This window comes from Pelodiscus sinensis, chromosome 13 (genome assembly GCF_052426305.1).
Source record: "Pelodiscus sinensis isolate ZL-2025 chromosome 13, ASM5242630v1, whole genome shotgun sequence".
NCBI lineage: Eukaryota > Metazoa > Chordata > Testudines > Trionychidae > Pelodiscus > Pelodiscus sinensis.
In genome coordinates, this window is record NC_143064.1 from 45,567,503 (window position 1) to 45,594,773 (window position 27,271).

General features: G+C 49.7%; 2 protein-coding genes across 4 annotated transcripts in view; both read left to right on the forward strand.

Annotated features, from left to right (window-relative positions):
• The first annotated feature begins 697 nt into the window (after positions 1 to 697).
• On the forward strand, positions 698 to 12,110 carry RBM41 (RNA binding motif protein 41). The gene is made up of 7 exons (XM_006137458.5): positions 698 to 840; positions 3,341 to 3,457; positions 4,048 to 4,240; positions 5,333 to 5,537; positions 8,576 to 8,970; positions 10,859 to 11,006; positions 11,403 to 12,110. Exons 1-7 carry the CDS (start codon positions 833 to 835, stop codon positions 11,567 to 11,569), a joined length of 1,233 nt encoding a protein of 410 aa, XP_006137520.3. The 5' UTR covers positions 698 to 832; the 3' UTR covers positions 11,570 to 12,110.
• A 1,529-nt stretch (positions 12,111 to 13,639) lies between these two features.
• MORC4 (MORC family CW-type zinc finger 4) overlaps positions 13,640 to 27,271 on the forward strand; it is a 31,633-nt gene continuing 18,001 nt past the window's right edge. Inside the window, exons 1-8 of one of the 3 annotated variants that reach the window (XM_089781667.1) lie at positions 13,640 to 13,728; positions 14,579 to 14,651; positions 17,580 to 17,712; positions 21,578 to 21,794; positions 22,745 to 22,893; positions 24,309 to 24,471; positions 24,767 to 24,895; positions 26,488 to 26,607. In XM_089781667.1, coding sequence (XP_089637793.1) covers positions 14,579 to 14,651; positions 17,580 to 17,712; positions 21,578 to 21,794; positions 22,745 to 22,893; positions 24,309 to 24,471; positions 24,767 to 24,895; positions 26,488 to 26,607 — 984 coding nt within the window. In that variant the 5' untranslated portion in view covers positions 13,640 to 13,728. Of the gene's footprint in view, positions 13,729 to 14,336; positions 14,497 to 14,578; positions 14,652 to 17,579; positions 17,713 to 21,577; positions 21,795 to 22,744; positions 22,894 to 24,308; positions 24,472 to 24,766; positions 24,896 to 26,487; positions 26,608 to 27,271 lie in introns of those variants that run through there. The other 2 variants (XM_089781666.1, XM_089781668.1) reach the window with 2 other exon arrangements.

Below are 27,271 nucleotides of genomic sequence, written 5' to 3' on the forward strand. Positions count from 1 at the left end.
GCTCATGATCCCATCCACATGTTTTGTGAGTCTTTAAAGTGCTACCCGACTATTTGTTGTTTTTTAAGTTTATCCTGTACAGACTAACTCAGCTACCCCCTGAAGTTACACTAGTGCCCGGTCAGGAACAGGCCTGCAGTTGCTATACATATAAAGCCCTTTTTGCGGAAAAGCATCTGTGCCAATCTAGAGGCTTTTCCGCAAAAAAGCCCTGATCGCCATTTTTGCGATCGGGTCTTTTTTGTGCAAAACAAATCTGAGCTGTCTACACTGGCCCTTTTGCGCAGAAGGACTTTTGCCTGAACGGGAGCAGCATATAGTATTTCTGCAAGAAGCACTGATTTCAGACAGTAAGAAGTCTGTTCTTGCGGAAATTCAAGCGGCCAGTGTAGACAGCTGGCAAGTTTTTCCACAAAAGCGTTTGTTTTTGCGGAAAAACTTGCCAGTCTAGACCCAGCCTCAGTGTAAGAAGGACTTGCTGGTGTCTGTATGGCGCTTGGCTCCGATCATGGCTGGTGCCTGTCACACCATACTCAACATGCTGACTAATAGCAGGCCATGCTGGGGCTCAGGCACCCCAATCTAGCTGTGAGGAAGCCCCTGGGATCTGCTGCATGGGGAGCAGGGCTGGGCGCAGGGAAGAAGAGGACAGGCCCCCGTCTTGCCAGCTTGCAGGACTCCCCTGCGGGTTAGCGACGGGGGCAGGGCTGAGCCTCACTGTACTACAACTCCCAGAAGCCCATGGGGCGGGGCCCGCCTCGCTCGTTCACGCGGGTTGCGCGGTGCTGCTGGGAGTTGCAGTCCAGGCCCTGAGCTGGAAGGGGCCGGAGCCATGCGCAGGTGAGGGGGAGGCTTCCGGGAATCATGTAGCCGGACGGGCGCTGCGCTGGGGAAGAAGGGAGATGGGGGGGGGGGGCGTGGAGTTCGGGGTGCACTCAGGGGAGGGGCAGCGGGGGGAGGAAGGCTGGGGATGCAGCATTGGGGTGCTCTGGGAGGAAGAATGGAGGGCTGTGGAGTTCGGGGTGCAGAGACGGGAGGTGGGGGAGGAAGGATGGGGATGCAGCATTGGGGTGCTCTGGGAGGAAGGATGGGGGGCTGTGGAGTTCGGGGTGCACAGACGGGAGGTGGGGGAGGAAGGATGGGGGGCTCTGGGAGGAAGAATGGAGGGCTGTGGAGTTCGGGGTGCACGGAGGGGAGGTGGGGGAGGAAGGATGGGGTGCTCTGGGAGGAAGGATGGGGGGCTGTGGAGTTCGGGGTGCACAGAGGGGAGGTGGGGGAGGAAGGATGGGGTGCTCTGGGAGGAAGGATGGGGGGCTGTGGAGTTCGGGGTGCACAGAGGGGAGGTGGGGGAGGAAGGATGGGGTGCTCTGGGAGGAAGGATGGGGGGTAGGGGCTGTGGATTTGGGGGTGCTCTGGGGGAGGAAAAGTGGGGGTTGAGGGCGCTCTGGGGGGATGGTTTCCTTGTACACAGTTTCCTGTGAGACTCTAATGCAGGCAGCTGTTTGTACAGGAATCCCAGCGTTGCCAACACTTGTGATTGTATCTTGTGCGAATCCCACAATACTTAGCGTTTTTCTTAAAGCCTGGAAGCAAGACAGGGCAAGGACATCTCCGGTCCCTTTCAGTACCCTTGACACGATACGCTAAAAGCTTCCGTGAGATGCGGGGGTGTCTTTCCCAAGGGCAAACTCTGGTAGAGATTTTTTTAAAGGAAGTTCCAGTTTAACACAGGGCTCCAGACTAAGCTGGCACGACAACCAATAATAGAAGATAAAATAAAAGATCATAATGCAGCTGTACAAATATGCCCACACCTTGAATACTGGTTGCCCCACCTCTAAAAAGAATACAAGAACTGGAAAAAGCAGTGAGAAGGGCAACAAAAATGATAAGGGAACAACTTCCCTCTGAGGAGAAATTAAAAGGCCTGGCACAGTGCATCTGAGCAAAGAGATGACTATGAGCAGATATGACAGAAGTCTATACTATTACGCATGGTGCAGAGAAAGCGAATCGGGAAGGCATTACCCCATCACATTACAAGAACTAGGAGTCGTCCAATGAAATTAGTAGGCAGCAGGCTTAAAACAAACATAAGGAAGTAGGTCTTCACCCAATGCACGGTCAGTCTGTGGAACTTGTTGCCAAAGTCTGTTGTGAAGGCCAAAAGTATAACTGGGTTCAGAAGAGATTAGTTCATGGAGGATAGAGCCATCAGTGCCAATTAGCCAAGGTGATCAGGAGCCCAACTCCATGATGAGCATGTCCTGAAACCTCTGATTGCCAGAAAGCCTGGACACTGGGCTGGATCAATTGAAATTGGCCCTGTCTTGTTCATTCCCTCTGAAGCATCTAATACCAGCCAAGGTCAGAAAGAGCATATTGGCCTTGATGGACCATTGCTCTGATCCGTGTGGCTGCTCTTATACCAGCGCGTCTCTAGGGGTCAACGGAATTGAAGCTTTCATTTCAAAACAAATGGAAGTTTCTAGCTGTGATTGTTGTGGAAAAGCCCAGATGTTGCCCAGTGCCTGGCTCACCGCCTGAGCTGAGAGGCAGCCTGACAACAGCGGCCCAAAGATAGTAGTGGGCTGCTTCATTCATACCAATACAGTATTAAAGCCTAAATCGTAATACGGGTCAGACGTCTGCGCTGTTACCATTTCACTGCTCACCACTTCAGCAGAAACAGCCTTTAAGATTGTGAATGGGGCTTGAGAAGTAAATCAGCAATTTCTTCCCGTCCCCTATTCTGACCTTGGTACAGGCGCTGAGAGACGGAAACAATCACAGAACAGTAGATAACAATGGCCTTTAAAATTCGGTACGAAATAACAAACGTGGGGCACTATTCCATGCATGGAGCAAGTTCTCCCTTAAGAAAGGCCGGTTGCTAATCCAGTTTGTAACTATGTTCTAGCATGCCGCCAACTTCCTGCTTTCTTTGACCGTCTCCGCTGGCTTTGTGTTTGATTTGGAGGTTGCTTTTCTTTCCTTTTTGCACTGAATCATTTGAAGCTAGGCAGGAGTCATTTATGAAAGTAGATCTTCTGTAACTAAACATTACAGGATGACGGATGACTAAAAAGATGATGCTTGTGGGATATTTTAAAAATCATCTGTGCATCTTTCTAATGGACATCAGTGAGGCATTCTGCCTTGCCGGTTATTTCTAGTTCCCTCTTGTTCTGGATAGCCCATCTGGACTATCTCACTGATTTCCTTGTGTTCTAACAAAGGGCTGGAAAGCAGAATATTAATACGCTTGATGTGGAGGTGTAGGGAGTAAAGCACTCTCAGCAACTTACTGACTTACTCGCTGTTTTTTTTCTGAGCCCAGGGTCAACAGCAGCCTGTCTAGTGATGACCTTCTTCTGGAGGATTTGGAGACAGAAGGAGAGCGGCAGCTGAAGAGCCTCCTTCACCATCAGCTTGAGACTGCTGTTTCCATTGAACAGTGAGTATTGAACCAGCCGGCTACGCACAAGAGGCCGGTGTAGCTGATGGCCTCCCATGCTGGCGGACAGAGCACGTTCTGATTCTGGAGCAGCATTGATGCTGTCGCATGCGGCTGCTGAGATATTGGTGTAGGCGAGTCTGAATCAGTGTCCAACAGATGGAAGCGGGTTGCACAACCAGAGCTTTTTGTGCTGTGTCTCCCTCAAGTGCTGAGCTTTGGAGCATGACTCTTTGGAGCGTGACACAGTCAACCAGTGGAACTCCTTGCCAGAGGATGTTGTGAAGGCCAGTATTTTAGCAGGGTTCAAAAAAGAACTAGATAAATGTATGGAGGATAGGTCCATAGATTCTGATTAGTCAGGATGGTAGGAATAGTGTCCCTAGCTTCTGTTTGTCAGAGGCTGGGAATGGGGCAAACACAAGGGGCAGGTTACAGAGGACAGCATCTATAGAAGTAACATAAACAAGAAGTTTGGTGGCATTATAAGACTAACAAAAGTATTCGGGTATTAGGACATAAGCACAACCTCTCCGGTGCCATGCTATGCTGGTGCAGGTAGAGAGCGGGGCTGCTGTTTTGGGTTGCAGGTGCGTGTCCAAGCGGCGATGCTTCGCCCCAGCCGCGCTTTACAAGCCCTTTGGAGAAGAAGCAGCAGGGACTCTGACCTTATCGCAGTTCCAGGCCCTGCAGGAGAGTGAGCAAGAAACAGCCTCTCTTCGGGAACTGGGGCTCTCGGACTCCGAGATCCTACTCTGGAAGAACCATGCGGCAGCCGATAAGGTGAGGCAGGAGCTTTGCCACCAGCTACAGGACCCAGCTGAGAGAGCCATCTAGAACAGAGTTTCTCAACCTTTTTTTATAAAGTACCCCTTTAAAAAAGATTATAAGTACCTACAGTTTCCAGAGACACCATTTTTTTTTCTACCATTGCAACACATTTGTTTAAACAACTTAATCGTAGCCGGGCGGGCAATGAAATTTTTGGGTGTAAAAAGTACAAAAGTAATAAAGTGCTGTAAAAAATGCAGTGTTCTCCACGCTTCAGTTATGTTGACGTACACCCCAGATTTCTCTCGAGTACCCCTAAGGGACTCGTACCACTGGTTGAGAAACACTGATCTAGAGCCTAAAGGAGCCTGCAGTCCAAAGCTCTGCAGAGCGTATTAATAATAGTCAAGGCTCGACAAACTATGTAATCTGCGCATGTGCAAATCGCCGGACAGCTTTTAAAGCACCCTAAGCGTTCTACCAAGGAATAACTAACAGTGCATCTACGTACCAGAGAGCTGCATGCACAAATCAATTGGAAACCAGGTGCAGCTGTTACCCCAATGTTCCTGGCTCCCTTTAACTGAGCACTGGGTATGTGGATACAAATACAGACCGTCCTCGCTGTAAGTCCAAGATACAGTCCAAAAAACTTGGACTTATAGCGAAACCGCTTAAAGTGAGGAATTTTTTCCCCACAGCTGACTTCTGTTTGCGCCATTTTTTTTTTGCGCGCGACTTAAGAGCGGGGAATGGGAGGACTTATGACGCATCCGTTCCTACAAACGTCAGCGCCTTTCGTGTGGAATGGGTGTATACCGGGGCGACTGACAGCAGGGACGCCCTGTAAACGAGGAGCAAAGTGAATTAAATCAGAACTGGCAGGAAGCTCAGGCGCGAATGAGCTGCTTCGACCTTCCTTCTCCGAGTGGTGTGTTCCCAGCGTTGAGTACGATGCTGTCTCTGCCCTCCTCCGATATAACAGATGCTCTCGAGCCCGCCCCCCTTGGGGTAGCTCTTGCCCCTAATCAGTGCCTGGATTTCCAGCATCGCTCTGAAAGGGAGGCGGGTTTTCTCCTGAGCGATGCTGCTGTTGTGTTTCAGGGCTCCGGGCTGGGGGCAGCCCCGGAAGCCACGCAGGAACGGCTGCGAGCCATCCAGGAGAAGATCGCAGAACACCAGCGCATCCTGTCCCTGCCGCAGAGGTTTGCTGGCAGCAAACAGCTGAGCCGGCGGGAGATGGAGATTGAGAACGCGCTCTTCCAGGGGACGGACCGTCACTCCTTCTTGCGGGCGCTCTACCATCAAGGTACACAGGCTCCCCGATGCCACCTGCGCTGCTGGCAGGGTGGGAGAAACTCACTGTTTACCGAAGAGTACAGGAGGAAATATTCTATGAATGTAGATCTGGGGCAGTCTGGAGTGTTTGCTTCCTGCCCTTTCTCCCTGAAGAAATGGTTCCAGTTCTACACTGTGTGCTGGGGGGTGGAGGAGTGGGAGGGAGCTATTTTCCTGTGGCTAAGCACATCTTGCCAGAACAGACTGTTTAAAGGGATCTCTAACATATGAGCCCACACAGAGCCACTGTCAGAATGGATAGCCCCCGCCAGCAGGCTGAATTCTGTACTCTCTGATGCCTGTCCCACCCTGTTGGCTCACTGGGATGCCAGAGGTGTCGCTGGAGGCAGAGTTCAGCCTGTATGTTTAATAGAAGCAGGTTCTCTTAATTATTTGTGCTTCCCAGGAGCCCCAACCAAAATCAGTGCTCCATCATCCTAGGCAGTGTGAACACACACAAGCTAAATATACAAAATAGCTACAGGGTGGGAGAGACACTGACTCGGGTAAGTGACTTGGCCGAGGTCATCCTGCAAGGTCAGTGGCAGAGTCAGAAATGGAACCCACGTGTCCTGATTCCCTGCTCAGTGTCCTTTCCACTTCCCCACACTCTCTCTCACCTGAACATCATTTTTCTCCTGCCCCTTGGCTGTATTCTTTCACACAGCCGGACCCTTATGCAGTGGTGCTTAGCACTGCTCTAGAAGACTTCAGAACTGCATCATATGCCAGATCATGGCCAGGTTTTGCAAGCAAAACAATGAGGTTTTGTTTGTAAACCCCCTCCCCGCTTAGTGCAGGATTCTCGCGACTTATTTTTAAAAACGCCTTTGTGACGATGATTGTGCTAGACCAGGGGTGGGCAAAAGAGTCTCCGCAGGCTGGATCCAAGCAGGTTGATCTGGCCCGCCGAGGACCTGCCACTCTCCCCGCCCCCAGGCCAATCAGAGCTTGGGGGTGGCGGGATGCACATGAACTTTCCTCTGCCCGGCCCCTGCCCTGCAAGGAGCGCATGGTGCTTAGAAACGCCACGGGCTCCTGGCAGGGTGGGAGGAGACTTCGTGCACTCCCCTTGCCTCAAGCCCTGATTGGCCTGGGGGCGGGGGGAGCACACATAGTTTCCTCCCACCGCCAGGGGCACAGGCACCTGGGGGAACCTCGGGTGGGGGGCAAAGACGGCACTCGCTTCTCCACCACCAGACCAATCATGATCTGTGGGTGGGGAAGCAGAGCAGTGTCCTGTCCCTGTCCCTTCCCCTGGAGGCTCTGCCCCTTCTGGTGCAGTCCAGGGCCACTTCAAAAATGTCTGAAGTAGCCCTTGGTAAAAAATTATTGCCGACCCCTGTGCTAGGCGCTGTACAAACACAGGCAAGAGAGATGGCCCTTGCCCCAAGAGCTGACAGTCTAATGACATTGATTCCCCTTCCCACCTACAGCTGCAAAGTCCAGGAAGTGCAGCTGCCCGCTGACTGACCGCTCTGGTGTCAGCGCCCCAGCTCAGAGCAGCGTAACAAAGTCAAGAAGCAGCCTAGATTAATGCTACGTGAAAGGAGAGAGAATTTCCTTTTGCCCTAAATGAATTCTTTGCATTGGTCGTTACGGCTGAGGATACCGGGGAGGTTCCCAAACCCGAGACATTCTTTTTAGATGACAAATCTGAAGAATTGTCCCAGGTTGAGGTGTTATTACAGGAAGTTTTGGAACAAATTGATAAACTTAACAGTAACAAGTCACCAGGACCAGATGGCATTCACCCACGAGTTCTGAAAGAACTCAGATGTGAAATTGCAGAACTACTGACTGTGGTTTGTAACCTATCTTTTAAATCAACTTATGTATACCAAGTGACTGGAAGATAGCTAATGTCACGCCAGTCTTTAAAAAGAGCTCGAGAGGTGACCCTGGTAATTACAGACCAGTAAGTCTAAGGTCAGTACTGGGCAAATTGTTGAAACTATAACAAAGAATAGAATTGTCAGACACATGGATGAACTTAATTTGTAGAGGAAAAGTCAGCGTGGTTTCTGTAAAGGGAAATCATGCCTCACTAATCTATTAGAGTTCTTTGATGGGGGGTTAACAGGCATGTGGCCCAGGGGATCCAGTGGATATAGTGTACTTAGATTTCCAGAAAGCCTTTGACAAGGTCCCCTCACCAAAGGCTCTGAAGTAAAGTAAGCTCTCATGAGATAAGAGGGAAGGTCCCCTCATGGATTGATAAATGGTTCAAAGATAGGAAACAAAGGATAGGAATAATGGTCAATTTTCAGAATGGAGAGAAGTAACTGGTGGGATCCTGCAAGGGTCCATACTGGGACCAGTCCTATTCCATATATTCATAAATGATCAGGAGAAGGGGGTAAACCGTGAGGTCGCAAAATTTGCAGATGATACCGAACGGCTCAAGATCGTTAAGACCAAAGCAGACTGTGAAGAGCTTCAAAAAGATCTCCCCAAGCTAGGGCTACGTCTGTACTGCAGCCTTCTTCCGCTAAAGCTTATGCAAATGCAGCACAGAGTAGAATATCGCCGCGCTTCATGTGCATAATTAATTAATTAGCAGCTGTTTTTGTGCAAGAGGCTTTTGGAGCTGTGTAGACGGCTCCTTTTTGTGCAAAACCCCCTCTTGCACAAGAGCTGTTTTTCCAAAAAAAATGAGGAAGACTGGCTCTTGCGCAAGAGAAACCAGTCCGCATGCTGGTCTCTAGAACATATCGAAATCAAGAGGCAGATTAGCTCCTTATCAAGTCTGCAGGATGATTGATAAAGCATTGATAGAAAGCATTGTGGTAGAGTTGCTGTTCTTCCTGGAATACCATCAGTCACTGCAGGCAGCCTACATTTTGCCTTTCAGTAACTTCCAGACTCCTGCCAGAGGCTGGACTGAGCTGCTCCAAAGCAGAACTTCCTGTCTTTGGGGCCCAGGCTGTGGCTGTCCCTAGTGAGCTATTCATTTACTTGTGGTGGTGGGTTTTGTCATGTCACTAATATTCCTTTGCTGTGGATTAGACGAAGCTCAGAAGCGGATGGTGGATGAGAAGGACCCCATAGGTCACTTGGAGAGTGTCTGTCAAGAGATGCTAAAAAAGCCATTGCCCAGGGAATCCGAGTCTGCAAGAAGTGATCCAGGCTTGCCTTGTTTCCCGGCCCCAAATGGCTCTCTGGTAAAGGATACCACCCAGCTTCCAGACCATGGAGAGCAGACAGAAGAAGATGGAGGTCCCAGTCTCCCCAGGGTGAAACCACCGGAGTCTGTGGCCCAGCGACCCACCCAAGGGCCTGCAACTGTAAAGGAGCCTGTAGAGTTCATCCCAGAAGAGGAGATCCGCAAGAATCGTCTCTCGGAGGAGGAGATCAGGAGCATCTCCCGGTTCTCCTCCTACAAGCCGGGAGAGCCAAGCAAGGTATCGTGAGCACCGAGCTGAAGGTAATAAAGTGCTATATTTCCCCTTCCTCGTTACTGTACCATGCCCTGACGCAGAGCTCTGGGGAAGCTGTTCTGGCACCCGTGCTAGATTCATGGATGCCAAGGCTCATGGGCAGACTGCTATAATGGGTACAGATTCCTGCTTGCTAATGATGGAGCATCACCAAATCGGTGTGTGTAGTCACCTCCCAGCCAAAGGAGGAGTAGTCTCTGCTAGGGGAAAAGGGGGAAATTTGGAGTCAGCAGAAGAGATTTCCCTGCCTAAATACTCCTGGGGTACCTAACTGCCTGCCGTGCTTCCAAGCTAGCCCCAGATGGACGATGGCAGGAGGAAGATCTTTGACTCTTGGGGTATGTCTAGACTACGTGCCTCTGCCGACAGAGGCATGTAAATTAGACTACCCGACATAGTCAGTGAAGCGGGGATTTAAATATCCCTGGCTTCATTAAAATAAACATGGCCGCTGCGCTGTGCCGGCTCAGTTGATCGTTGGCACAGCACGGCAGTCAAGACATGGATCGGTTGACAGGGATCGCCTTTGTCGACCGATCCCGTAAACCTGGTTTCACGAGGCATAAAGGAGCGGTTGACAAATGTGTTCCCTGTGGACCGATCCGTGTCTTGACTGCTGCGCTGTGCCAACGATCAACTGAGCCGGCACAGCGCGGCGGCCATTTTTATTTTAATGAAGCCGGGGATATTTAAATCCCCGCTTCATTGACTACGTCGGGTAGTCTAATTTACATGCCTCTGTCGGCAGAGGCATGTAGTCTAGACATACCCTTGAAGACCTAGACACACACAGTGCCTCCTCCATAGCTAGTCATGAGCAGTCTGAATGTGCCGTTGCTGAATGCTGTGTGTAAACCTTGTGTAACAGCCAGCAAGAGCTCATGATCTAAATAACGGGAGTAAACAGGAACCTATGTAGATATGGTGTGAGAGATCTTCAGAGAAGCCGCAAGATGCTCTCCTATATGTGACTGTCATCTAAAACACAAAAGCTTCAGAGGGGTAGTCTGTAACAGGAAAAACTTAAAAACCAACCAATAGCCTGGTAGCACTTTAAAGATGAACAAAACATGTAGATGGTATCATGAGCTTTCGTGGGCACAGCCTACTTCTTCACATGACTGGGGTGTCAGATGCCCAGAACCAAAAATAAATAAAGGAAGGAGGGCAGGGACGGAGGGGAAAACAGGAAAAAATTGGAGGGTGGGGGGAGAAAAAGAGGCAGAGGGTAGATACATTTCAAAGGGAAAGCCGAGCCAGTCTGTAACAGGAAAAACTGAAAATCAACAAATAGTCTATTAGCACCTAAAGACTAGATAGTTAAAAGAGGCAGATAAGAACTATTAGTTTGCTGTGTAAAGGAAGAGTATTAACACTAGATTCTACACAGACATAAAGAACCATAGGCACTTTTGTAGGTTGGCTGATAATGTCCCAGCCATCCAATAGCGTGATATTAGGATGCTAATAGACTGTTTGTTGTTTTTCAGTTTTTCCTGTTACAGACTGGCTCCACTTTCCCTTTGACATTTTTCTCCCCCCACCCTCCAATGGTCTCCTTCTTTCCCCACCGTCCCTGCCCTCCTTCCCTTATTTATTTTTGGTTCTGGACATGCGACACTCCGGTCATGTGAAGAAGTGGGCTGTACCCACAAAAGCTCATGATCCTATCTACATGCTTTGTTTGTCTTTAAAGTGCTACCAGACTATTGGTTGTTTTTTAAGTTTTTTTCTAAAATACAGCCGACAAGGTGACGGTGGGGGAGGGCTGTAGTGGGGTGAGAGAGGGCCCTTCTCACACATGGCTGAGGTGACTCTCTCTTCCTGCCCCGTTGTTCTGGGGGCTGGTTAGGTGCTGTATCTGAAGAACCTGAGTGCCCGGGTGACGGTGAAAGACCTGCTCTCGCTGTTTGCTCGGTTCCAGGAGAACGACGGCCCACCGATCCAGTTCCGCCTGCTGAGTGGCCGCATGAGGGGCCAGGCCTTCATTACCTTTCCCAGTGAGTCGCTCTGCTCCATCCCACAGATCTTTCATGACGGTGCCATGTCCATTCTGCAGTGCACAGTGCTACAAGGGCCATGCTCCCTGGGGTGAGGGGGGAATTTGGCTTCATGCCGATCTGACCTCAGCATCCCCATGCTGCCCGCGTGACGAATCCCAGGCCCCTCAGGGTCTGAGAGCGGGATTCCTTATCCCACGTTCGATCAGTGCTGGCATTCCCACACTGAGATCCCAGCACTACAGCTCTGTGCATGGAGAAGACAGCAGAAAGAGCGAGGAGGAGACATCCTCGTCCTGAGGGCTGTACTTGAACCAGTGGGCTGGAGAGCAGAGCTGATTGTATGAGCAGTTATATGTGCCTGTGACCTGAGCTCACTCGCCTCTCCTGTTCCAGGCATCGAGATTGCCCGGGAAGCCATGCTGCTGGTGAACGGCTACAGCTTGCTGGGGAAGACGCTGGTGATAGAGTTTGGGAAAAGCAAGGAGCAGGCGTCAAGTGTTGCCTCTGCCTCCCCCAGCTTGTGCGCCACAGACCGTGCAGAGAAACCCACTACTAGCTAGAGGACAAGTAATCCGTGAGGCGTGCGTGGAACATGATGCTGCATTACTCGGCTGTTGGGACAGTCTCCTTAAGTCTCGGAGTCTGAGCTCCGCACTCAGATAGCTGAATCCCAGTGTAGGCCAGAGGAGTCCTGGGAGCTCGGTTCTTTCCGGTGAGGCCCAGATGAAAGCTAGAAATCACCTCACTCCACGTGAGCAGAGGTGACCCTTGGGATGACAGGAACAGAGGCCACCTCTCCCGGCCTGCGGCAGAGGGGATGCTGCGCCGAGTGGCTTGATGACAGACACTCTGGTTGGAGGGAGCCTGAGGATCTTAAATTGCTGTGTGTTTGAACACTCCTCCCGGGCAGCGTGCGCCGAGGCATGAGGCCTGTGCTGTGTTCCATTCTGTGTGGATTTTAATCACACAACTTTATGCTGTTTGGACAGGACACCAGCTGGCCATCTCCTCTGTCGCACGTGATGGCGTTTCCCTCCTGTTTTCTCTCTGTTGTGGTGACCTGTAAGGGGAGCGAATATGTGAATAAATGTGTTCCAGTTCTATTTGCTTCGTGCGTGTCTCTATTCCCCAGATGCTCTTGAACCATTCGCCCTCTCAGTACCTTAGGAGAGCTGCATCCACCATCTCCTTTGCCTAGGGGAGATCTTTTTGGAGACTGCAGAAGCCTTCTAGGTAGGCCCTATTCTTTAGGACCATATGTGTTGTGCTTTGCAGAATAGACCATAAGAGATCTCGCTTCTTCCTCACAAGTTACTGTACCAGAGCAGACTAGCAATGGTCTGTCTGGTCTGAGAGCCTCTCTCTGACAGTGGATAGCAGAGGAGGGCTTGGAAGAAGGCATAAATGCCCCTCTTGTCACCCCATAGCCACTTGGCTACACCAATGCTTTTGATTTTACAGGTTGAATCTCTTTGGTCCAGAACTGTCTGGTCCAGCAACATCCATGGTCCAGCATGATTTTAGTTTGCCAGATGTCCACTTAACATAGGTGTGGCCAAGTTTCCTGCGGTCCCATAAAATTTGTTTCCAGCCATCAGTCCCGGTTCTCCGTGTTCTGTGCTCTTATTTAGCTCTAATTTTCCTCCTCTTCTGAGAGCCCAGTAAGCGGTGGAAGTGCTGGTAATGCAGCGAGGCAATATTGACCTGCTGTGATTCGGCAAATTCTCTGGTTCAGATCTCTATAGTGCCAAACTAGAGAGGTTCAACCTGTACTATGCTACTTGAGTGGGAAAACTTCGCGACCCCTCACTTTTGATCCACTATTGCTCTGAATCACAGAGATTGGTGGCCTTTGTGATTTTTTTTCCCAGCTAGCTTCCCAGCTGCTGTTGATATAAATGTTCAGTTGCTTTCTAAGAATTATGCTGTTTTTCATCAGGAATATTTTTCATCCTCTGTCAATAAATATGGCAGGTTACTGTAATGCTGCCTCTCCACCAACCTGCCTGTCTTTGGAGAGAAGCATTTGAGATCCCTTTGATTGATGGAACCAGATTTTATGGCTTTAACAGAGGTGAGCTGAGCAACACCTGCCAGGCACCCAGAAGAGATGCGGAGTCCCTATAACAGCTGGTTCCTTTCCCTAGCAGCCAGCCAGTAACCCAGCTGTCTGTTGCTGTTTTATCCTCTTGTCTAGTCTCCCCCTAGCCTGTCAGTTTGATTTTTCTGGCTCTTGTCTCTTTTGTCAGCTCTCATTAGCCTTTCGCCATGTGCCGTGCGCAAAATCTAGGCCTGAGTTCAAACGTCAAAGGGAGTGATGTGCAGTGTCCTATGCTAGAGGGTGACTTTGGAGCAAAGCAGAACGCAGAGGTATTACTGCATGCATCCTTGACGAATGCTCTACACACCACAACAGAACTCTCTGGCTTTAGTCCTAAACCCCTGAGACCTTGCAAACCCTGGAGGCCTAGTTCTTCAAAACAGCCACACGCTAGGCACATCTGAGGAGCATTCTTGGACTCTTCAAACCCCAGAGTTCCTTTGGGACTCTGTTTGGCGGCCCCATTCTGCTTAGTTCACATTGTCACAGAATGTTTGTGTGTCACCAAGGGGATGGTTCCAAGCTCAACACGGGCAGGGATTTGAATTTCAGAGGGAGCAGAGAAGATGGAATTTTCTTCCACTTGACAAGAGTAGAAAACAGAGGGACGTGCTAGAGGTAGGTCCTGATTAGGGATATGAATGGCTAATAACCAGTTACCCGATTAAACGAGATTTTATATCCCTAGTCCAGAGTATCCATTTTGTTTCCTTTCATGAGTGAGTCTTTACATTCAGTTTTCCCCTTTTATGCCCACGCTTCCCAGAAGGTGTGTAGCCTTGAATGATCATAGGGAGCTGATAGTGGGACTTGGGGACAGGATGAACTGCTGGGCAGGGGACAGGCAGATTAGGTGAGTGCCCCCCCAGCCGGGTCCAAAATCATCTTCCTTAATACCTCTGGGCAAGTGCTAATTGCTCCCTGCATGCCTGGGGCTTGGGTGGGGTAATTTCAAAACTCCAGTCAGGCCATAAAACGCGGTATGGCCCTTTAAAAGCATCTAATGGGGGGGGGGGGGGTCTGACAGCTCGTGCTGTTCGATGGGGTGGGGGGGTTAGCACAGCACAGTGCCCCGCCCCGGCGGCAGGGGGCGAGCGCGCAGCGAGGGCCGGAGCTGGCCGCCATGTGGCCACTGGGAGGCGGAAGTGCCCCCGCGGACGCCGCCATCTTTCTGCACGGCGGGCCGAGGGGCGTGTCCGGCCGGGCGGCCGCCCTGTTGCTGTACGGCGGCGGGCTGGCCGTGGGGGCCGCCATGTTTCCGTACGGCACGGGGCAGGAGGGGCCGCCATACAGGTTGCGGGAGCAGGGGGCTCGCGGCCGGAGCGGGGGCTCGGCGGCGCCATGGCCCGCAGGCTGAACACGGAGCAGGGCATTCGCCTCAGCGCGGTAGGTGGGGCGGGGGCGCGGCGCGGGGCGGGGCCCGGCGCGGGGAGCCCCGGCCTGACCCCCGCTCTCGCTCTCCCCGCAGATGAGCCCGCGCTACCTGCAGAGCAACAGCACCAGCCACACGCGGCCCTTCAGCGCCATGGCCGAGCTGCTGGGTGAGCCGGGGGTTGCTGGGGGCTGCGGGGGGCGGGGCTGCGGGGGGGCACTGGGAGCTGGGGGGGCGGGGCTGGGGACTGCGGGGGGGCACTGGGAGCTGTGGGGGGCGGGGCTGGGGACTGCGGGGGGGCACTGGGAGCTGTGGGGGGCGGGGCTGGGGGCTGCGGTGGGGGGCACTGGGAGCTGTGGGGGGCGGGGCTGGGGGCTGCGGGGGGGGCACTGGGAGCTATGGGGGGCGGGGCTGGGGGCTGCGGTGGGGGGCACTGGGAGCTGTGGGGCTGGGGGCTGCGGTGGGGGGCACTGGGAGCTATGGGGGGCGGGGCTGGGGGCTGCGGTGGGGGGCACTGGGAGCTGTGGGGCTGGGGGCTGCGGTGGGGGGCACTGGGAGCTGTGGGGCTGGGGGCTGCGGTGGGGGGCACTGGGAGCTGTGGGGCTGGGGGCTGCGGTGGGGGGGGCACTGGGAGCTGTGGGGCTGGGGGCTACGGTAGGGGGGGCACTGGGAGCTGTGGGGAGGTGTGCCTGGGGGCTGCGGTGGGGTGCTGGGAGGTGTGGGGGGGCTGGGTTGAAAGGCAGTGGGGGGCTGCTCAGGGCACTGGGGGTAGGGCAGAAGGCTGGGGATACTGGGAGCTGCTCAGGGCACTGATAGCTGTGCTGGTGGGCAGGGCTAGGGGGCCGTGGTAGCTGTGCTGGGGGCCGTGGTTGAGGTTGTTAAAATGCAGCTAATTGGCTAATCGATGGAATTTCCATCGACTACTCGATCAGTCGGTAAGGGAAGGGCGCTCGCTACCCCATTTAAACTGCAGAACCCCAGTGGGATTAGCTCCCTGGGGCAGTGCACGCCAGGACTAAGCTGTCCCTGTTCACACCACCCCCAAGAGCTAGCCCTGCTGTGGCTCTGCTTTTTAAATGTAGTAAGAGCCTCCAGGCAGAGCCACCATCTTACTATGAACACTTCCCAGGGCCCTCCAGCCCCGTACTCTGCCCCCCCAAGCACAGCTACCAGTGCCCTGAGCAGCCCTTCCGGCTCTTACTACATTTAAAAAGCAGAAGTGCAGCGTCTGGGACTGGGCAAAAGCCGGGACAGCTGATTCCCAGCTCCTGCCTGGTCTCCCGTTACTTCTCTGACCCCCACAGAGACGGTGCTGGGGTGAACAGCTTTTAAGTGCCGGCTCCTCTCCCCCACTTTGCTGCCTCTACTAGGTGGGGAGCGGCTAGTTGAGTAGTGACTCGATTACCTGATACATCTAGGCTTGTCGGGGAGTCGACTACTTGACTAGTCCAGGGGTGGGCAATAATTTTAGACAGGGAGCCACTTCAGAAATTATTGAAGTGGCTCCGGGCTTCCCCGGCAGGGGCAGGGCCAGGACACTTCCATGCTTCCCTGCTTCAGACCATGATTGACTTGGGGGTGGATGTGATAAAGTCTTGGTGCCCACGTCCCTGGTGATGGAAGGAGACTTCCTGTGCTCCCCTTGCCCCCAGGTCAGTCAGGGCCTGGGGGTGGAGGGAGCGCGCAAAGTCTCCTCTCACCTTGTCCCCGTCCTGCAAGGGGTGTGCAGCACTTAGTCAACTCTGGTGGTTGACTTTGCGCACTCCCCCGTCCCCAGGCCCTGATGGATCTGGGGAGTGGCAGGGCGTTCTCAGGCTATTTCTGGCCCCCAGAGGCCCTTTTATCCACTCCTGGACTAATTGCTTACATCTCTAGCTCTGGTAGCTGTGGTGGAGTGCAGGGTGGGGGCTGGAGGGCACTGGGTGTTGCTCAAAGCACTGGTAGCTGTGCTGGCGGACTGCTCAAGGTTCTGGTAGCCATGGCTGGGGGGTCAGAGTGAGGCGCTGGAGCTCCTGGCAGAGTGTTCAGGGTAAGACTGGTGTGGAGAAATAAAAAAGGACTAAACAACACTTCCTTATTTACTAACTGAAGAAGTAGAGGTCACCAATGAAATGAATAGGCAGCAGGTTTAAAACAAACAAAAGGAAGTATTCCCTTACCCCAGGGGTGAGGAGCCTTTTTTTGGGTGGGGGCTGCTCATCCACAGAGAAACCAGTTGGGGGCTGCACGAAAGTGAGAAGCAAAACCAAAAAGAACCCCAAACCCTCACTGACGTGACCCCTAACAGAGAAGCAGAAAGACATTTCCCACGCTCCCCTTGCACAGCAGAGCGTAAGGAGGTCCACAGCCAAAAATGAGGGGTTCAGTGTGTGGAAGGGGGGCTGCCTGGAAGCAGGCTTGGGATGTGGGTTCTGGGCAGGAGTGGTGCAGAAGCAACTTCCTCCCCCTGCCAGTCATAGCCTGTGAATCAGATCCAGACACTAACTCTGGCCCATGAGACTTGAGACTCCCCGCCCCCATCTCGCAGCTGGCAGCCAGGGCTGGCACTCCAGCCTGGCACTGAGAGGACTATGGGGAGATTGCAGGGCCAGAGCACCAGCATCAGCTCCCCAATGCTGGCAGGAGTTGGGGGGAGCCCCAGGTCTCAGGGTCTGGATCCGGGCAAGCTAGGGACTGGGCCTTGGGTTCCCCAACCCTGCTTTACACAATGGACAGCCTCCCTTTGGAGCTCTTTGATAGAGGATGTTGTGAAAGCCAAGGATCAACTGGTTCATAAAAGAACTAGATATACTCCTGGAGGTAAGGTCCATCATTGGCTCTCAACCTCGGTTTGCCAGAAGCTGGGAATGAGCTCACTTGATTATCTGTTCTCTTTATTCCTTCTGAAGCACCTCTCCTGGGCCACTGTTGGCAGACACGAGATTGAGCTAAATGTACCTTTTTTTGGCCATTTTTATGATGTATCCTCTATCGGGCGTTTCCCTGTACTTGGGAGAAGCAGGATTCAAGAATGTTTTCATTTCTTAGATCCGAAGAAAAGGAGATCTGTGTGTCAGCAATGAGTATACCTAATTGCCCAGATTTTTTCCTTCCACAGACAATGCTTCAGATCCTGGTGTGACAGCTAAGCTTCTCTGCATTGATGTTGTGGAGATCAAGGGGGAACTTTGTTTGGCTTTCACGGATAATGGTGCTGGAATGACACCTCACAAACTTCACCGTATGCTCAGGTAACAAGCTAAGAATTCACCTTGGTATGATTCTGCTACCTTGGATTCAGATCTTGCAAGCAAGCGTTGTCGTTGACCCAGAGTTCAGGATTTCAGGAATCCTGATTCAAATGTACATGAGCACTCCCTGTGGTTTCTCTTTTCTTTCTCTCCCACACACTGTGCAAAATACTAAGATAACTGCTTTTAGATTTACCCTCCCATGAGCTTTTTATTAAACATACAGTGCATGGTCCAGGGACGTCTGACTTTTTACATTAAGGGCTGTTGCATGCATGGGCTTCCTCGTGTAACAACCTGTCCCTGGCCTAGCTGAAGTCATTTGGCATGAATTATATGCACTAAGCAAGAGTCCATGCTGCAGTACATGGGGCAGGGAATAAAATAAACAAATGTCTCCTGGAGTTAGTAAATGAAATCAGGAATCCGTGATCTCGTTTTTGAGGACACATGGTAACAATGAGTTCCCCATCTTGTCCCCCTTGTCCTCAGAATGTTAAAATGGCTCACAGTTTTAGAGAACATGTTAGTAGCCGTGTTAGTCTGGTGTAGCTGAAACAAAATGTAGCCGTGTTAGTCTGGTGTAGCTGAAACAAAATACAGGACTATGTAGCACTTTAAAGACTAACAAGATGGTTTATTAGATGATGAGCTTTCATGGGCCAGACCCACTTCCTCAGATCAAATAGTGGAAGAAAATAGTCACAACCATATATACCAAAGGATACAATTAAAAAAAATGAACACATATGAAAAGGACAAATCACATTTCAGAACAGAAGGGGGATGGGGGGGGGGGGGAAGGAAGGTAAATGTCTGTGAGTTAATGATGTTAGAGGTGGGGAAGGGTAGATGTCTGTGAGTTAATGGTATTAGAGGTGATAACTGGGGAAGCTATCTTTGTAATAGGTAATTTTGTAATTCCAACCGTCAGGGGGAGTCCATATAGAATTATTCTTCCTTTTGTGTTGATAGGGGGGATCTGGTAGGTCAGATTGGTGTTCATTGGTAAGACCCCAACTACCTTACCCATTCTCTTCAGTGAGGAATTTCAAGTCCATTTCAATTTTTATTATATAACTAACTTTAAAAAAATAAAATTTAATTTGGTACTTTTTTTTTCATAGATTATCAAATATGCCTAAGTGTAACATTACCTTTTCTATCTCAAGCACTCAGTAACATTCTTAAGATACCACCTCTCATCCCATCCCCTGCCAAAGGCATAAAGATCAGCTGGATACTCTTGCAGTTGGTTTCAAAGGTAAAATTCTCAACATTTGGCTTTCCCAGGAGAGTCTCCACCCTCCACTTAGGTCTGCGACAGCCTGAATTCAACAAACTTCAGGATGTGATGCAAGGTGATCTTATTTGCTCTTGGTGAGGTTAGTTTAGGTTTATTCCTCATACTGAGGCCATGTGATCATCATCCTTTACTGAGGGTGGAGAAGGGCATTGAATCTGTATCTTGAACACCAAGCAATATAAATAGTGAGTGCTATCTACGTTGCAAGTAGCATGTTCAAACTGGCAGTTAATTTTTCAGGAGTCTTATCAGGCTAGAAAATAGTAAAAACTTGCTTCTGCATCTTCCTGTGCAAGCTGCTTCCTTTATGCCTCTGTGCCTTGCAGATGTTCAGGGAGCATCAGATGTCTGTTCCTTTGGGACCAGTCACACATTTCCATCTTCTTCCTAAGTCTTATGCTCATGTCTGTTTTTCCTTGGAGCATCACCAAGCCCTCGTTCAGTTGCATTTCCAGTACGTCTGGGGGAATTTCTCCTCACTTGCATGCTACTGCACCATTCATTGTGCTGTTCTGTTTTTTCTCTCAGAACAAATGCCATGTAACCTCCAGGTTTCCATTAGCCCTATTAATAATTTTCCTTGTTTCCAGAAGGCAGTCTGCAAAGCAGATAGTCACTTGGGGTAGTGCGCGGTTTGGTCGTTCCTCTGCAACAATTTGGTGCTAGATAAGAGAAGGTGGGGGACAGAAGCAGAGAATCTATCATTTCTTTACATTCTGTGAACACAAAACCACAGTTCTTCCGAAAAGTCAGAGGGGTTCAGGAAGTGAAAACCAGAAGCCTTAGCCCCTTCCTGTTCTGTGTGGTCAGGGAGGAAAGCAATGGTTTGGTCTCTTAATTCAGGTTCTGTTGTGTCAATATGAAGTGACTGTGAAATTGAGTTGGGGGAGGGGGAGGGTAGTAGGCCTCTTTTATCTGTTAATAATTTCTCATTGAAAGCTCATTGCAAAATCCTTTCCTAGAACTAGGGAGATGCTTTCCAAATCTGATGCAAGACTAATCCAGAGTGAGCTAGAATGAGGTGTGGCAAAGCCACGAAGTAACCATCTTTCCTTCCTACATCACTTCTTCACCCTTCCTGTCATTTGGGTGTGGTGAGGGTGTCTCACCCATGCACATTGAAGAAAGAATGAAAAGAGAATTAGATGGAGGGGCCCAGCATTGCCGGCACATAGATACTTACATGGAGGATAGATAATGAGACTAGGAAAGGGAATTTCGTGATCTCCCCCCCCCCCCATTCTCCCTTCCCTCCCAAAAGGTTGCTTACATTTCAAGGAACCACCTTTATTATCAGGGTTCCATCTCTAGTCTCTCCTGATTAGACACCGTTAAGTGTCAAGTTAATAGGTGAGTGGGACATGCAGTGCTTTAGAGGCAGAATGGAATGGTGCTGTGGGCTTATGTCAAGATTGATTCTTTATCAAGCTGGTTTTAGTAGTTTGGATCACAGGAGACTCAGTCGTGGAGATGCACTGCTGATTGAAACTGCATGGCTGCAATATCTTGGCGTTTTTCTTACTTCACATATCATGCTCTACTGGTGTGTGAGGCCGATCTCATTGAGGTAGCATGTGATGTAATTGCAGTATCAGTGAGGCATGGTGGTGTCTGTTGTAACTCATGAAGTGAAACGTGAACAGTGAAGACAAATGCTTCCTTGATAATCGGGGAAGCAGGCGTGGTAGATACCTGAACTGGCCTTGACTGTCTGATCTGATGGGAGGGGAGGCTGGACCCTTTTCGGTCTTGCTAATCCCTACTGCGGGGTAAACATGCTGGTTTGTCAGATGCCTGCTGTGGCAGCATAGTCTAGTACTTAGAGCACAGTGAGGAGAAGACATGTGGGGTCTAATCCTGATTGTCATTGGCTCGTTGTGGTGCTCTGTGGGGTTTTAAAGAGTCGTTGATAAGCCTTAGGCTTATCGGGAAGCTGAATTGACTACTTGCATTCTTCTCTCCCTCCCCATCCCCCCGCTACCTCTGTATTAGAGGCAGCAAGAGGAAGATGGGGAAGCAGGAGCTGGTACTAGGGAGAGCTGGCTTAAAAGCCAGTTCCCCAGCCTGCCCTCTTTCCAGCAGCAGCCCCTCTCCTGGGGGGGGGGGGGTCCCTGCTGGACCTTTTACTTGATACTTTTACTTTAGGAACCAACAGCAAGAGCATCCAGCTGATCTTTATGCCTTTGGCATAATTAGAAGTCCTTAGGCAGAAGGCACTAAAGAAATGTTAATTATAAAACTTACATTCAAGCACCACTGTGAAGTGATTAGAGCAAAGGACCGGACATCAGGAGAACAGGGTTCTAATTGCAGCTCTGCCATTGCTTAGAGTGACCTTGAGCTAGTCTTTTTACCTCCCTGAACCTCCATTTGCAAAGTGCTTTGAGATCTTCAGATGGGAAGTGCTGTATTAAGCCAAGTATTATTCATTTGCCTATTGCTCTTTGGGTGACCACCAGGGAGCTCCACATTTAAAATTGCTTTTTACTCCATCTGTTCCTCTTCCTGCTGCCCTCTTTCAGACAGCTTTCCCCTTGACTGACTGACTATGATTTGCAGCTTTGGCTTCACAGACAAAGCAGTGAAGAAGAACCACCCATCCATTGGAGTGTATGGTAATGGTTTCAAGTCAGGCTCCATGCGTCTGGGAAAGGATGCCATTGTCTTCACCAAGAATGGAGGTGCGCTCAGCGTGGGACTCCTTTCGCAGACCTATTTGGAACGGGTCCATGCTCAGGCTGTTGTTGTCCCGGTGATACCGTTCAACCAGCAAAATAATATCCTTCCCTGTAAGGCAAGAGTGGTTGTGCAGTGTGAATCATCTGGGAAGGGATGCAGGGGTGGGAGAAGCATGTTACCGAGGAAGTCCACAGGTTCGTGTTTCATGAGGTGCCATTGTTGCAACAGTGTCTTCACATGAGTTCTGATGTTGAGGGTTTTCGGGGATATACCTGGGTAGCTCCCACAGTGTTGTCTGCATGTGCCACTGCCTCAGCTAACACCTCTGGCAGGCGTCATCTTATGGAATACTACGGCATAGTTCAGTGCTGCGTTTGGAGAGCCCCCATAACAACACATGTGCTTGGTGTTGCATCCATCATATTATTCCCTTGCACTTATGTCAGAATTTGTCATGATCTGGTGGGCACTCCTGCTCATTTCCACGTTCAGCACGGCACTCCTGCTCATTTCCACGTTCAGCATAACCCCCTGGGTAGTCACTGCAGTAACTACATCTCCATCTCCTGTGGAATGCCGCCTCTTTCCTAGTAGTGTGGTCTGTGCCCCCACATAGTTTGACTGCTCTGTAGCATTAATATGCTCGTTGGGTGGTGTGATACCTGCATATGGTGCTGTCTCCGTAATGATGGGAGCCTTAAATACACAGCTGCCTGTATTGCATCGTTCCCATGGGCTGTAATGGTTGTGCATGGTATACCTCCTTGCATTAACAGCAGTGCATAACTTTACATGCTCCCTCCCTGATAAAATTGTTGCCTGATGGTATTTTTCCGACAACTTCTTTTGCTCAGGAATTTGCATGCTTTACCTCCTGTTTGGACACCTCTGGTATTGGCACTGTGCTCTGTCATGCTCCTGATGGGTGCTATTTGTGTGTGTATCTCCTGCCTAGGCGGTAATATCTAAATTCTTCATGTCTCCTTGGTAGCGGCAAGGGGCGAAACACAGGGCAGTTTTGTTCTTTCTTTAACTCTGTGGCTTCTAAAGAAAATGATTGTTACGGAAGACTCTGGGTCCAGCCTCGAGGCCATCCTGAAACATACGCTCTTCAATACCGAGGAGGAGTTGCTGGCTCAATTTGATGCCATTCCAGGCAAAAAGGGCACACGGATTCTCATCTGGAACATCCGCAGGTACAGGGAGCCAGGGCACGCAAGGAGGGATGAGTGGGAAATGGTAGGTGCAGCCCTCTGTAAGGCTGAGGGGAGAGAGGCTACTGAATTACCTTTAAGAAGTGGGTTCCTAGCCAGGCCCAATTTGCATTAGGGTCAGTTCAGTCTTCCAGGATACAAATGTCCAATTTTATGCAACTTGCTGTGTTTGGCTCTTTCAAGCATAACAATGACACCATCTTACTCCACAAGTTTGCTGCTAGGAAGGATCCCAGTCAGATCTGCTGGCATTAGTGACTAAATATGTTCTGCTGCAGCCCTTCCTCCTCTTAACCCTGCAGAGCCACCCTGGCTAAGAGAGAATCATCTGGACTCGGGAGTGTCTGCTCTGAGCATCATGAGAATGGATTACATTCCAGTGGCTACAACTGTGCTGAAACAAATGGCTGAGCACGGGTGTCACTGAGGGCCTAAATTCAGCTGCAGAGGTTTTATTAGCTCATGTGGCACATGAGGAGCCAAGACCCAAGCTTGAATTTCAAAATTTTCAGGGATCACCTTCAGAAATACTTCATGTTACTTGTAGACTGAGCACATTGGAAACCAGAAATAATTGACCCAATAACAGAACTGCATGGTGCCCTCTTCAGTCTCTTTGTCCAGTAGAACTGCACTTTGATGATCAAGACCCTGCTTTTGGTGCATGGCTATATAAAGATCCCATATGTAGCTTATTAGAGTAGGCTATTACCTACGTCTCTTTGCTAAATTTCCCCTTTATCTATTATTGTGTAGTGTTCTGTCTCTATTGGCTCCCACAAGATATCCTAAAAGTAGCAGCATTTCAGAGGTGTTCCCATGCATATTGTTTAGGAAATGCTTGGGAAGAAGGTGTTATAAAATGTCAAATATTTTTAGATGATACTTCTGGTTTTAGCTTTTAACCAATACAACTATCCTGACGTTTCTTTTCCACACCCAGTTATTTAGAGTAAGCACTAAGAGAATTTTTTAATTCTGAAGTTTCAGTTTATCCCCCCCCCCTTTTTATTAATTGGATTATGTCCTTAAATTTGTTGCTGAGAAATAATAAATTTAGTAACAGGGGAAACTGAATAGTGGAGCTCAGTTTTTCCAGGTTTTTTGGACTAAGGTGCTGCCCCACCCTGTTCACAGGCTAGGAACAGAGCTGCAGCTAACCTCAGAGCTGTGGCCCCCGCCTTGGTTCCATTATCTCTGTCTGTGGTTCCGCTCCCCTCTCCCTCCTTCGAGCTGTAGCTCATGGCTCAAGCTTGGGGAAAGATAGGGGTGCAGAGAAGGTGAAGGGGGGTGACCCTGAAAGTTCAAAGACCATTGCTGTATAGTTGGATTGCTATAAAACTATTCTGTTGCTGATACAGGGTGACTGGATAGGGTTTTTTTGTTGTGTTTGTCAGAAATAAAGATGGGAAGACTGAATTGGACTTTGATACAGACAAGCATGACATTCGAATATCGGACTTCGGCCCAGAGGAGTCAGAGAATGCTGGAAGAAAGGTTCCTCCTCGTCTTGAGAAGGTTCAAGAGTCCTTTGCACCAGAAACAGAATACTCCTTACGGGTGAGTTAGGGATGGTGGAGTTGATTGTTTGCGTAGGACAGATGCAGGGAAAGGATCAATGTGAGTTAAGAGTCTGTGCTGATGTCAGACATGCCAGCGTCCTTCAGTGTAACACATCTCATGGAATTAAAAGTTGTGGAATTCAAGCTGGGTATCTGTTTGCTGTTAAAGGACTTGGCTATTTGGCTATACAGGACTGATTGCGTTGTCAACTGACTTCACTTTTTCCCCCAAAAGGTTTCTAGAGCAGCCTGTGCCATAATGCCTTTCTTCTTGCCTTGTCCCCTGCTACCAGGCATACTGTAGTATCTTGTACCTGAAGCCCCGCATGCAGATTGTTCTGCGACAGAAGAAAGTGAAGACTCAACTGATCTCCAAGAGCTTGGCCAGTATTGAATATGATGTATACAGACCTACCTCTACAGTATCCTTATAGCTGCCTCTGACCCCGGGTGATTTCATTTCGTCCAGGGAAACGCACAGTGAAGATCACTTGTTTTCTAATTGAAATAAACTCTCTCATCTGTACTCCAAATTGATTTGGGTTGGCTGGAGGAGTAGAGTAGGAAACAAAGGGTTGAAATGACCTTGAAAACTTACTTGTCTTCTCCTTCTCTCCCTTCACCTCCATAGAGGCTGGATCTCAGTCTGAATAGTTCAGGGAGCCTTGAAATTGTTGGGAGTGGGCAAGAATGTCCCAACTTAATGTATGGAATCCATTGCATGTTTCAAGTGTAAGTGGGGTCCAGATCAGTGAAGGAATCTTCATGTTTCGGTAGTCCTGGCAGCTGAATTCCAGTACCACGCTTATCTGGCATTATCATCACAAGCCTATTTAAACCTGTATCAAACTATAAGCACCTTAAAAATGTATAGGGAAGAACTCTCGGTATAAACTGAGGCCTCGTTTCTATGTGCAAGTCCAGAAAGAGGAGGTTATTTTTAATCCCAGCCCTACATACTCAGCCAGAGATCAGGACCCATCCTAAGTCTCTTGTTTGTGCATCCTACTCACTAGTAAAGATTTTACAGATTAGATCCTGCCTTTGGTGACACTTGAGCATAAGTGTTTGTAAGTATACCTAAGTGGAGGTTAGTAAGTGATGAGGATGTGCAAGAAGGAATGGACTTTGACTTGGTGTCTTGCAACTGTGTTGGTTCTGCAGAGCCAGCATGAATAAAATGCAATATATCCCTGACGCTGTAGAATGCAGTTTGTTAGAATACACTTAAGATAACCCCAGATGGTGACATACAATGAAAATATGCCACTCGTACTTACATTCCATAAATGTGGGAGCCTTCTTAAAGGGATAGGCCCTCAGAAGGATACTTCTGGTGTAACAAGACTGTGCTTCATATATGGCTTCAAGTGTTTTTTTTTTTTTTTTTTTAAACCTAGTGGCAGAATTTTTTGCTCAGAACTGAAACCAGTTTCTTACTGAATTTCCTTTACCTCTGTGGGTCTTTGATAGCTTCATTTCGTTGTTTCTTGAGGTTTCTTTGGTCTTGTTTACAAAGCAAAACAACAGAATTTAATCACGTTTTTATTCATTTGCTGCCCCATCTGGGTTAGAACTGTTTGATCATGGTTCTTTGGTCAGAACTCGACTACTTTATAATCTGCTCTCGAATGGTCTTGTTCTGTCCAGACTGGCTGGGTTAAACTGTTGGAATTTAGATGGGTGCAGTGATACTTATCCATCATTTTTGGCTGTGACTACCAGGCCTTCCTCACTCTACAAAGGCCAATGCTCATCTCTAGCTTCCTGTTAAAGAGGCAAGGGTGTTGCTTTAATCTAAACAGCACAGCTCCTGCAACACACAACCTACGTCATGAGGTTGAGACATTGAAGACTTGTGTGCTTTATCTCTTTTTGGCGACCCTTTGCCTTCTGCTGTTTTCCATCAGCGCTCGCCCCCTTTCCTCAATAGCATTCCCACAAAACACCATTCACTTCTCCTTGCTTCTTCCTTGGAGCTTGCAGCTTTTCTCCTTGATAATCTTTCTCTCAGAACAAAAGGGTGAAGATCACATTTGGGTTCAATTGCAAGAACAATAGCCACTCTGGGATCATGATGTACCACAACAACCGACTCATCAAGTGCTATGAGAAGGTGGGCTGCCAAATGAAGGTGAGTGATCAGTTCTTCCTCTCTGCTCTCAGGAAGGGGGAGGCGAAAGGAACATAGCTTCACCAAAGATAGGCCCTGTCCATAGATCCTTACCTCAGGTCCCCATTGGCCTCCAGGATCTCAACAGCTTAGTGCCGGAGTTCTTGAACTTGGAAACTCGGCTGTCAATCTGAAGATATATCCATATTATACGGATGTCTAGAAACTGATCCAAACATGCCTAGAAACTGATCCAGACATGCCCTTTGAGATTTATTGCTGCTGCTGGGGAACTCAAGTCATGAAATCCATCCTCTTTGCCCACCTGGATCGATCGCTTCTCTCGAATCACCTTGCAGTGGTGGGGCAGCATAGCTGTGCCAGCAAGCTGGCTGTCATTTCTTTGTTTCTAGGAGTCATCTTAGATATAGATAAATTGGTGGCTTTCAGAGAAAGGAAGCTAGTCAGTATTCCAGATTTATAACCTTTGGGATTTGTACTTAAGCCTTTCCTTGCCTGCTCTATCTCCAGGGGCGTCTGTCGCCTGGGGACTGAGATGGAGATTGCTAAGCATTCCTATCTGATACTTAGTCTCAGAAGGGTAATTTATTAATTTTAAAATCAACGAGTAGTCCTGTGGCACCTTAGAGACTAATAAATACATAGGATCATGAGCTTTGTGGGT

Coding starts and splice junctions, on each gene's coding strand:
- RBM41 (XM_006137458.5), top strand. Junction 5,538..8,575: donor GCGGGCGCTCTACCATCAAG/GTACACAGGCTC, acceptor GCTGTGGATTAG/ACGAAGCTCAGAAGCGGATG. Junction 11,007..11,402: donor GGCCTTCATTACCTTTCCCA/GTGAGTCGCTCT, acceptor CTCCTGTTCCAG/GCATCGAGATTGCCCGGGAA.